This window comes from Bufo gargarizans, chromosome 7 (assembly GCF_014858855.1).
Source record: "Bufo gargarizans isolate SCDJY-AF-19 chromosome 7, ASM1485885v1, whole genome shotgun sequence".
NCBI classification, from domain to species: domain Eukaryota; kingdom Metazoa; phylum Chordata; class Amphibia; order Anura; family Bufonidae; genus Bufo; species Bufo gargarizans.
The window spans coordinates 198,728,567-198,741,128 of NC_058086.1; the positions used below are offsets into that span (position 1 = coordinate 198,728,567).

At 37.6% G+C, this 12,562-nt stretch overlaps 1 protein-coding gene across 5 annotated transcripts in view; it reads right to left on the reverse strand.

Annotated features, from left to right (window-relative positions):
- Positions 1-1,065: 1,065 nt before the first annotated feature.
- Positions 1,066-12,562, reverse strand: part of MLLT3 (MLLT3 super elongation complex subunit) — a 238,592-nt gene continuing 227,095 nt past the window's right edge. For all 5 annotated transcript variants that reach the window (XM_044300983.1, XM_044300982.1, XM_044300981.1 and 2 more), the window contains one exon: positions 1,066-3,977. In XM_044300983.1, coding sequence (XP_044156918.1) covers positions 3,846-3,977 — 132 coding nt within the window. In that variant the 3' untranslated portion in view covers positions 1,066-3,845. The remainder of the gene's footprint in view (positions 3,978-12,562) is intronic.

Consider the following 12,562-nt stretch of genomic DNA (forward strand, 5'->3'; position numbering starts at 1 on the left):
TTTCTGGTCCGCAATTGCAGACAAGAATAGGACATGTTCTATTTGTTTCAGGAACGGAATTGCAGATCCCGAAAATGCGGATTCGCATCTGTTCCAGCCCCATTGAAAGTGAAGGGGTCCGCAAATTGCGGAACGAATGCAGACCCAAATTACGGACGTGTGAATGAACCCTAAGCTGTGATACCAGAAACTGCCTAAGGACAAGCGTGGTGTGGTGTCTGGAAAAAGGTGGCCCATCTTGCTATGTAGTTCCATACAGCACATTTATGACTATAAGATATCTGGTTCAATATAGAGATGTAGCAGGCATCATCTGTACTATTTACATACTGTGGTCGTTCTAATAAGAATTATATCACAGCTGCACTATATAAACCATGCTATGTGAATGGAATAGCACACCATCTTGTTTAATGCCTGCTAGATCTGTACCCAGCATATAAAATGCATTTCTGCTGATCATTTTACCTAGTTCTTCTATTAAGAGGGGTTTGATGGTCTACAAGCTTCCTACGGAAAAGAATGCAAAGAAAGACCTTCACAGGAATCCATCACTTACCGTATCTCCACATATAATTCAGCGATGCACTGGTTGATGACCTTTATAATATTAATGTACACAGCCATATCCTTTGCTTTCCTATTAGTATTCTTTGTACAACAGAAAGCCCTTTGGGGTAATTTTTGGAACTTCTGATGTAATGCAATGTGTACCTTCACCTTTAAAATTGTGAAAGCAAAACATATGCTCTAATTTGGTAATAAGAAACTATGCTTGAAAAAAATTAGACCCTTTCATTTTTCTTTTTCTCCAAATTTCTCAAGATGATTACTTTGGACAACCACTTTAATTGTTTCATTCTGCCCTTTGAAATTTGGAAACTGATGTATGACTAATAGATCCCATATTCACGGAGATGCTGTAAATAGCAGTGGTGCTCATGGCTTCTTTCAGTTTGAGACAGAACAGAAAACATGATCATTGCGTTGTTGCTTTTATATGAAATAAGATTAGGGAACGATCCCATAAAAGATTTCACTAATCAAAAGATTACAAAAGTTATTTATGGACCAAATTACATATATGCAACGGTTTAATATCGACAATATAATATGGAGATGGTGAAATTAGGTAAAATGATAGCTTGTTTCAATCAATCATTCTGTACACTTTATCATAAAGGTCAAAAAAGTAACAGTAAAACAAACACAACACACGCGTCATTTTGAAGTTTTAAGCGTTCCTTGATATAAATTGCACATTGAAAAGTGGACTATACAACAAACTGTTTCAAGTATGCTTCATGCCAATCATCCTATAGAGTCATAACATTACTGGAAAGTACACTTGCTCATTGGGGAGTAACTGAAATTCTCCCATGTTAAAATCATACAAGAAAAAAATAAAAGGAAAAAATAAAATAACTCTTTGGGCTGAAAGAAACACAAATAATAATCTTACTGGAATACAATGTAAGACATATCCATACCAGTTATACACTGACCACATGAAAAACTGGGCACATACCTAAAGTATTCGGATCTAAAAGGAATGAGAAGACTGCAGCACAAAAACAGTAGAAATATAATTGTAGGCCGGGTGTCTACTGACTACTGTGTAAGTATACTGCATCTCCTTAGTATACACATCTAGTCAGGCCAGGATACCGCCAGTGCAGATATTATGTCATTCAGTGTTGTACAATTACAAAATACATTGATCATATATTAGAAAGTATGTGAATGTTCTCAGGCTGTTAATGGACACAGATGGAGACAGTGTTACAAACAGCAGCTATAGGTATACATGTGGAAGTGTACGTAAGTATATATACACACAGCCCACATAATGCATCGAGTGGCGCTTCTGTCCTTTAGGATTGCAACTGCATGAATAATCATGGAATAACTAGATGCAATTCTTTGGCAGTAAGACTTACACATCTTCAGTGTAACAGCAAGTTTGGGAATGTTCCTGTAACTTCTAATACAGTGGTTTATTCAGAAAAGAGTAAGTTAAGGACAGTCCATGCTCTAGCAAACCCTGACTGATATGGCACTATAAAATAGTACAAATAGTGAAACTGTGAATGCACAGTAAGCTGGTAGCTGTAAACCATGCCCTACAGCCCTCTTCCATCATGTACCAGCTGGGATGGGAAGATTGAGATTTTAGTTCCAAGTTGAGAAACTATTAATCCAAATTACAATATGCTAAAATGCCATTCACAGCACAGTAGCAAAGCTAGAGTGGGTTATGATGGTAACTCTTCTCCTCAAGTACAAGCACAATAATGATAAAAAAAAATCTCAGTGTCAACATTCTGCAAAATTGTCTGTATTGTTAAGCAGAGATTTGGATTGTGTGTGTGTGTGTGTGTGTGTGTGTGGGGGGGGATTTTTGAAAAATTTCATCACAACCTGTGCAACAGGTTTCATAAATGCACCATCTGTTTAGTTCCTGCACATCCCAACAGTTCAATTCATTTTTTTTTTTTATTCGAAAGAAGCAGAATTCCATTAAATAAAACAAAATATTAAAGAAGCGAGTAATTTGGGGACAAATGAGGCAATTCATTTAGGAACTAAAATAAAAAAATAAAAATAATATATATAATGATATATTTCCTTTAAAAAAAAGGCATTATATATATGTGTAAACAAAATAAGGGTTATCCCAACATCACCCCAAAAAATTGATCCCAATACAAATTACTTTATATTTTTATGAAAAGAAAATTTAATTTCCAAATAGAAAAAAGTTGACATTAGTGACCATAAACAAATGGGTGAACATAAAAACCTAAATACCAAATGCCATTTTGTCCATGGTAGCAATAGTTAATGTAACTGTCAGCCAAAGACAGTAAAGATTTGTAATAAATAGTTCCAAATGAAGAAATTTCCACATCATTAGATAAGTGTATGGCACAACAAGGCCATTGTCAACAAGGAATCTTTTTGAAAAGAGGTTCATAGTGCAGAATTATAATTATATATATATAATTATATATATATATTCAACTAAAGAACAGTTTTAGTATCAGAGAGAGAAAAAACATTGAGAAAGACAAGCACATTGAGTTGAACAGACAAACATTGCAAGACTCAGATCAGCCCAAGGCCTATTTTTATCAGGACAACCAACTATTCACCCAGTAAGGCTACAAGTCACATAATGCATTTGGGGCATTTATAGAAGTTCCTAACAACAATGTCATGGAATCAAGCAAGGATGATGGTGAAACTGAGCTTGGTCCACACCTCTGGGTCTACTTGTGGTGAGCCTTTCTTAAACCTGTAGAAATAGAAACCTAGTATTTGCTGTGTGAGCAGAGAAATGTTCTGGTGATAAGTCATTGAGTGTCTGATAGCAGTCTTGCTCAAAAAATGGAGCATGTATTTTAGGATGTACGTAATGGACCTACTAGCATCTGGTAGTGTCATTCCCACACTGATGTTTGGAACCTAGATAGACGGTAATAAATAGATCAGTCACGTAGTAAGGCAGTGTGTGTGCTCAAATGCGTCACATGGCAACACATGCTGAACACCTCAGTTCATGAAAGAAGTAATGTTGTGCATGTCTTTTTTCAAGGCTTTCCAGGTTTAATCTCCAAAAATGTATATTTAATGTGAAGGAGAATCCTTCTTTAATTGTGGTTCATAGTATCCCATTCTGAGCATAAGAAACAACAAGAAACATCCAAGGGAATATTCTTTTCTGCGTTGTTCTTTAGCGGTTCCAGATCTTGTTTATTTATCTTGAACAATTAAAATCAGTTCAATTGTTGCATTGACTCCAGTCTTTTAACTGTCTGTGTAGGAAGGTCTTAATCATACCCTCAGGACACTCCAGACGTTTCTAGGTAACTCTGTAATTTCCGGACTGTGGTTTTGTCAAGGGAACAAAGATCAAAGTCAAATGTTGTGTTTGTGATGTGGAAGTGCCCAGTTTCTTCTATAAGGTTCACTATCTGTAAAATGTAATTAGAGGAAAAAAAAATATTAGCTGCATGACAAAACATAATTGTGCTCATCTAACACTAACAAATGCATATAGATATTTCTAATGAAAGAAAACAAATTCAGCTGTTAAGACTTCGAAAATGCATTTACAGAATAAAATCTGAAAGGCACGTAAGAAGGCATTTGCACCACTTAACCCGATTTAAAAACTATCACAACCAAGGATATAGGGGGTCATTTACTATCTAGAAGTATGTCTATATATGACTTTTCCCCACTCACGGCAGGTCTAAAAAAGTGGGCGGGGAAGGGGACGGGTGGGCAGACCAGTCTCATTCGTCATTTTCTATGCCTATTTTATTCGTAGAAAATGGTGTACAATGGTGTTTAGAACTGGTGCTGGATATGCCGAAGTTATGTAGAGGCCGGGGTCTCTTCGTAACTCCGGTGGATACACCGCCAGCTATAAGAGTTATTAAGACCAGCATCAAAAATGCCGGTAATGACCCCCATACTGTATGTTCAAAAGTATAAACTTTTCCCTTGGCTAAAATATAAAAGTTATAGCTTAGCTCTTGGTACCAAAACCAGAATTATACTGAGTATGCAAGTACAAAATTTGGGAAGCACAATTGGTCTGGGGGGAGACAGGATGTTATGAGTGACAACAGGAAGAAAGAACACAGCCTGTTATCTTTACCCCACACGGATCTGAGGGGCATCACCATTTGAGTAGTTGTCTTTTTAAGATGAACAGTTTAACATCTAACCACCCCTGTACCTAATTAGGACATTTGTGGACTCAGTGATCCATATGTTGGTAAACATTTGACTCGCAAAGATATTGCAAATATGTGAAGTATTGTGCATGTAAGTTATCAATAGAGCATGAACTCTGCACATCCTAAACCTTTACTTTTTACATTTTTTTACTATCCCTTGCTTCCCCATTAATCTATACACAATGCTCATCGAGTGCTGTATACAGAGATCAAGACGCAGTAATGTCACTTCCTGTTCCAGTCCCAGTGGTCATGTGACTGCTAGAGGCTGGGAGTCAGAGAGTTGTTTGGTATTAGCAGACCCAGAACGGCTCTGCAGTGAGGACCTCTCTGGGGGCTGTCACCCCAGTTACAGGAGAAAACATAAATAAATAAATAAAAAAAGTAAAGTTAAATGTCTCCCAAGCATCTTGTATGACCTTATGGTGCAAAAAGTGTAAAATAAAATAAAAAAATAATGAAAAAGCATAAAAAAATAATAAATGCCACCAATAGCCGATTTTAGCCCTGCCTCCAGTGACCATAACCCATACATCTTATATAATTAAAATGGGGGATAATAAAAAAAAAAAAAATCATTTGCAAGTTGTGCTATTAACAAAATGTTACATGACAGCCCATGTCCATCGCTGCTCTGCTAATTCTGTTAGGAACATTATTAATTGAACAACTACTACTCCTATTTTTACCCTCACCACCATTGGCCTCTTCTGCTTGCTCCAGCTATAAATGCTGGAATGCCTATCACTCCTTGCCTGAGCTTAAATTTTTAGTTTACTAGTGAAGGTGTGCTGTTCTGAGTGTCTGCCCATGTACTGTACTTTGCCTGTTAAATGGCATGTGTAATGTATACATGCAAATGTTATGTGTATATGCATATTATATATATATATGCATGTGTCAGGTGTGTATAAGTGTGTAAAAAGCATAAGCATGTGCATATTTTATTTGTGTGAATACGTGGGACACTCATAGGGACCCATTACTGTCAGTTTCTGACACTTAAACAGAGTTTGCAATTTTAACAATTCTGGCCTGAGATGCTTCCACCACTCACAATTGCCTCCAAGCATTGTCATATTCTAAATCCAGCATTGTAACAGTAAGTTACGCATGTGATCCGGCTCACATGTACACATTAGGTCTATGGCTCAGTAAGTCAGTCATGCAGAAATTTGGACATGTGCACAAATAATCTGTATCCTAATAACCAGTTATTAAGTTTACAGGTAGCAACCCGACATTGCCCTTTGAATAGTCAATACATGTTTCTTTTCCCTATACAAAATACAATGTTTATTTTTAGAAATGAATCATTTAATAGGAGTCGAAATACATGAGATAAATAGATATTAGATCGATAAATAGATATGAGATAAATAGACAACAGATAACACGGTCCTCCACTAAGAACACGCAAATGGATTTCCAGCCCTGTTACTCAAATGGTAGGGGGTAGTATTGGGAACACAGGAGGCATTGCACTTGTGGTGTTCCTACCGCTATGGCCAGCCCCTGGTGCTCCAAATACTTAATTTACATAAATAAAAAAATTTGTATATGTCTGTACTTAACCTAGAGAGGAAATTAATATATTGTTTTACTGGGCATGACCAACCCTATCAGGCAATGCTTGGTTTAACAGGGTTGATCATGCCGACAGAGGTTCCGTTTCGCGAAACCCTAAACACATTTCACCAACACAGACTTTTGCAGGAATATTTTCAGTTCAACCACAGTTCCAGTACTTCTGATACAACTCGTGGTGAGCCTTTAACGCTACCATACAAGGCTATTTTCTTAACCTAGCAGCAGATGACAAAAAGTCGAGAAACTCTACATTGTAAACTAGAGCAATCTAAACTTGTTGATTTACATAGCTCTAATAAAATCAGATTTTCCCAATCTTGGCTGAGAAAATCTTAAAAGTGGAAGCTCAACTACATGATCTTAACTTAAGATCAATTTCTGCAGAGAAATATAAAATTTAAGTTAACCCACTATTGTCTAAACAGCTTAAAGGGAATCTGACTTTGGACCATTATCTGCTGTAACACATGAAAAGTACTGCAGATATGGAGTCCAGATCAGAGTTTTGTAATTTCCTATTGCCTCCCATTCCACCACCGTCAGCGCTCAGAGCTGCTTTAAAATACACGGTCAGGACTGCAGGGCTCCAGATGGCAACCAAAATGGTCGCCAATGCGAATTAGAAATTACAAGTGGCGACAAGTATTATAAAACATTGGTGGCGCAGTGTGCCGCCCCACACCCCAGTATAATAAACATTGGTGGCGCAGTGCCAATGAGGGCAAAAAAAATAAATAATAATAATTAACTCACCTCCTACATTTGATCGCGTAGCTGCCAGTCTCCTGTTCTTTCTTCAGGACCTGTCAAAGGACCTGTGGTGATATCATTGAGCTCATCACATGGTCCATTACCATGGTGATGGATCATGTGATGAGCGCAGTGACGTCACCACAGGTCCTTTTCCTCACAGATGAAGACAAAAGAGAAGCCGAGCTGCGCGAACAAGTGGATTAAGGCGAGTTAAATTATTTTTTTGATATTATTTTCTCTTAAAAAATTCCATTAAAAAATATGGGGTTTTTTTTCATTGCAGATATGCTTTTCAATATAAAAAATATCAAAAAATATTTGCCATTATATGTTTGGTTTTGCCACGTCCGTAACGACACGGACTTCATAAATATCACATAAATTATCCCCCATGGTGAATGCCGTAAAAAATAAATAATTTTGAATTACTAATTTATTCTTAGTTGCCACCCAAACAAGCGATCAAAACGCATAATTTACTCCAAAATATGCCATTGAAGAATAAAAGTTGTCCCGCTAATATCAAGCCCTCACACAACACCATAGAAAGAAAAGTAAAAAAGTTATGGGTCTTGGGTAGCGGCAATGCAAAAACATTTTTTCCTTTTAAAAAAAAGCTGTAAAAAAAAAAAACTATATGTATTTGGTATTACTGTAATCGTACTGACCCAAAGACTAAAGATTTTATGTTATTTATAGCGGAAAATTAATATAGTAAAATTTATAACGTAAAAAACACAGTAGAAGAATTGCTGTTTTTCCCATCTCCCTACCAGAAAGAGTAAATAAAAGTTAATCAGAAAGCTATTTGTAGCCAAGGAAGCAGACAAGAGATGCCACCCCATCTGCCCGGCAGTTTACACCCGGTTGACATTATGGGTGATATATCCTTGTTTCTAGTTTGCATTCATTTGTGTGATTTGTATATCCAAATCTGTTATTTACGGATATATCTCGGCTGTTCCCATACTGTCACAAAATAATGACGGTTGTTTATTTTTGTGAGAGCAAGCTTTAATAGGAATTTAGGTTGCTATTTGATGTAATTTGTTGAAAGATTTTACTTATAAAAGTTCATCTATGCTACAGGTCTTATCATTTGCCTTAAACTGGTAATGAGAAGGCGTATAGCTTCACTGTTACTTGGTTAACTGAATCATTATAGGATTATGGGCAGTTTTCACCCCCCTTTAGTTATGAGTATTGAAACTTCTTTTACGGCATCTGCCTCATGAAAGTAATGTGATAGAACCTGCGGTGTTCATTTAAAATATCAAATTGTTCTCTCTCCCCCCCCCCCCCCCCCCCCCACCCTTGACGGTACCACACCGCCAGTGTGGTAGGAACTCAGTCTCTCTAGTTCTAAGAGGACTGACACTGTCAATACCTTCCGGGTACTATTCCTCTACTGGTTGGAGGAGTACCTCTCCATATTTGCTTGTTACCTAGGTTACATAACCTCCCCAATTCTACACTCCTTTTAATTTACCCCTTTTTTGCATAACCTGCGAATTTCCTTCCTCAGACACAGCCTTAGTAATTTTGTATTCCTTTTTTATTTTTTTTTACTCTATTTTTATTTTTTTAATATTACTATTATTTTCTTGTATTTTTTTTTTCCTGTTCCTGCTTTGCCCTCATATAAACCTTCCTTACCCCTTCACCCTTGGTGGTTTAATGCTCTTTCATAACAAGCTAATCTGTACTACTAACATGCCTGAACTATATTGTGTCTCTTTCAATGCCAATGGGCTGAATATCCCATCTAAGAGAGGGCAAGTTTTGCATTCCTTTAAGAAGAAACATGTTGATGTATTGTTTCTCCAGGAAACTCACTTCCGCAAAACTTCCACTCCGATAATGAAAAATAGTTACTATAAGATTTGGTTTAATGCGTGCACGCCGTTGAAGAAACAAAAAGGTGTATCGATTGTCTTTGGTAAAAACATAGATTTAAAAAAAACAGATATGGTGGTAGATCCAGATGGGAGGTATATATTTGTAAAGGGTTATGTTGGCGAAACACTCTTCACTTTTGCAAATATATACGCTCCAAACCAAAAGCAGGTGATCTTTCTGAGGTCTGTTTTCAAGATTCTCAGCTCTTTTAGTGAGGGTCATGTTCTGATTGGTGGGGATTTTAATATCGCACCTGACCCCAGCATGGACTCTTCATCAGGCAAGTCCAATTATACAAAACAAAAGTTAAAAAGGTTTGGAGACATACTGGAGGAGCACCTGCTTGTGGATATCTGGAGAGTTCTACATCCCAACACGAGAGACTACTCGTTTTACTCGAACACATTCCATTCGCACTCAAGAATAGATTTCTTTCTCGTAAGCCAAAAAGACATCGGTCTAGTTCATAAGTCAGAATACGACATTAGGTTGTTGTCCGATCATGCACCTATCTTTATGCTGTTTAAAACTGAACATCCCAGTTCTAGAGTGAACAATTGGATTCTAAATGAAAGCTTGTTAAATAGCGATAAAAATAAAAAATATGTTTCCTCAGAGTTAGAACACTTCTTCAAAGAAAATAAGATGGAAGATATCAATAACTCTGTAGTATGGGAAACACATAAGGCGGTAGTGAGAGGCCTTTTGATGAAACTGGGCGCTAAAGAAAAGAGAGATAGAGAAAAACTATTGGTTACACTACTTGAACAGATTAGGTCCCTTGAGAAAGTCCATAAAACCTCTCCAGATAAAAGAACTGAAGTTAAATTAGCAGATCTTAGAACAAGTGTGAAAAATATTCTGGATCACTCTTTTCAGAGATACGTCCATATGGCTAAATACAGGCATTACTTGTACGCTAACAAGTGTGGTAAGGAGCTGGCTAGGTTGGTTAAAAAAGAGAGCCAGGAATAATATTAACAAAATCCAAAATAGCCTTAACCTAACTTTGTGAGACTCCAACTAAATAGCTTCGGCGTTTAGGGCGTTCTATGAGAAGTTGTATAATTTAAATGCCACAGAGACAAAAGAAGACATAGATAACAGACACTGTAAGATTAAAGATTATTTAGAAAACATTACAACCCCCACTCTGACACTGGAACAAAAAACCTCCTTAGATGCTCCATTCACCTAGCCGAGGTCCTTAAGGCAATAAAAAACTTAAAATTGGGAAAAAGCCCAGGCCCAGACGGTCTCACAGCCTGTTACTATAAAAAGTTCAAGGACATATTGGCCCCCCGTCTAGTGGAATATTTCAACTTGATAGGAAAGGAAGAGTCATGGAGGGAGGAATCCCTTACCGCCCATATTACATTAATTCATAAAGAAGGGAAAGACCCAACTGAATGTTCTAATTACCGACCGATCTCGCTTTTAAATGTCGATCTAAAGTTATATGCTACATTACTGGCGGGTAGGATTAGTCCCTTAGTTGGCGCACTTGTCGGAGATGATCAGGTGGGATTTGTTCCTGGCCGTGAGGCCAAAGACAATACAATGAAAGTGGTTCATTTAATGCAATTCGCCAAAGTCAAACACATCCCAACAATCCTGATCGCCTCTGACGCCGAGAAGGCGTTTGACAGGCCGAATTGGAGCTATCTCCGCAATACACTATTTAAATTTGGATTCCCAGAAATTTTTATAAATAAAGTCATGGCCCTCTATACAATTCCCAAAGCAAGAATTAAAGTAAATTGAGTTTTATCCAACCCTTTCCCTATCAGTAACGGAACGAGGCAGGGGTGCCCTCTATCGCCACTTTTATTCATACTGTCCCTAGAACCTTTCTTATCCAAAATCAGATCAAATAATTCCATTAATGGCTTAAACACAGGCTCCGGAGAGCATAAAATAGCGGCATTTGCCGACGATACTCTATTTGTAATAACCAATCCGAGATCTTCTTTACCGAACCTGTTAGAGGAGTTTTCACTTTTCCATGAGGTATCAGACTTCAAAATCAATTTAACTAAATCAGAAATCTATAATGTCAACGTTGGACCCAGTGCCTGGGAGAAAATTGTCTCACTGAGTGCCTTGAAACCAGCTGTTGGCGCTTTCAAGTACTTGGGAACTAATCTTAGCCATAACATAAAAGAACTTTACAAATTGAATTTCCCCAAAATTCTTAAACAGACTGAAATACAACTTAAGGAATGGGAAGATCTTTGGTTGTCATGGTTTGGTAGAATAAATGTGATAAAAATGTCTATAGTCCCCAAGATTCTTTACCTATTACAAACGCTACCCATCAATATACCCAAATTTTTTTTTAATAAACTCAGGAGATTGATTGCAAGGTTCATTTGGAAGGGCAAAACCTGTAGGCTTTCCTATGAGCTTCTATCTAGAGCCAGGAAAGACGGAGGGGTGAATCTACCAGATTTAGAGAAGTATTATAAAGCTGCTTGGCTTTCCAGGTCACTTGAATGGTTTACACATCCGGTAAGAAAGAAATGGGTCTCGATAGAGCAGGATTTCGCAGGATTGGACTTGACGTCTTTACTATGGAAGACCTCTACCTTCCCAAAAAGACGAAAAGGAATTAAAAATGCAATAACTAGGGAAACAATCAGGAAGTGGCACTCCTTAAACGCTACCTTACATTTTGTTCAAGATTTATCTAGGGAATCACCAATTACCTGCATCATCCCTACCTCGTGGATGTTCTGGCACGACAATTTGAAGTGTGACGCCAAGGGGAAGATGATTCCTATAAAGGTATTATGGTTTAAGGGGAGACCACTAGATAAATCAAAACTGTGTTCACTTATTGCTTGCCAGAACATCCCTGAGGATCAGTTTAAGAAGTTATTCAATTTCCTTAAAGCTTTTGAGGTCCCCATTTCACCCCCCTGTGAAAACGCTTGGTGGCTCAAAGTTATCTCCACCAAAACCTCAATCCCTCATATCTTCTCGAAATGTTATGGACTGATTAACACCCCCTCAAGCGAACCAGGTTTTCTGGGAAGCTGGTCCAAAGAACTTCAGCACCCACTATCTGAATCTCAGAAATTTGCGATACTCGGCAGTGCACTCTCCAATTCTCCAGCATACAATTATCAGGAACTCCAGTATAAGATCACCACTAGATGGTATAGAACCCCACTGTTACTAAGTAGATATAACTCAGAAGTTTCTGATATGTGCTGGAGATGCGGACAGGGCATTGGAAATTATGATCATATATGGTTCTCCTGCCCTTCTCTGACCATCTTCTGGAAGGATGTATGCAGTGTGATCAACAAGATTTTTGGCACGGATATTACCTTGTCAGTTAACTTGGTTTTGTTTAACTTGTATAACACACAACAACAAGTTGTAAAATCCGATCTCTGCAATTACTTCCTAAATATTGCCAAGATACTTATTCCAAGGAGATGGCTTCAGAAGGACCCTCCGACTTTGAACGACTGGTTCACTGAATTGTTTAAAGTATTTGATTTTGAACGAAAAAGATGGCTTACGGTACACAGACTTGATAAGTTTGAGAAGATTTGGGA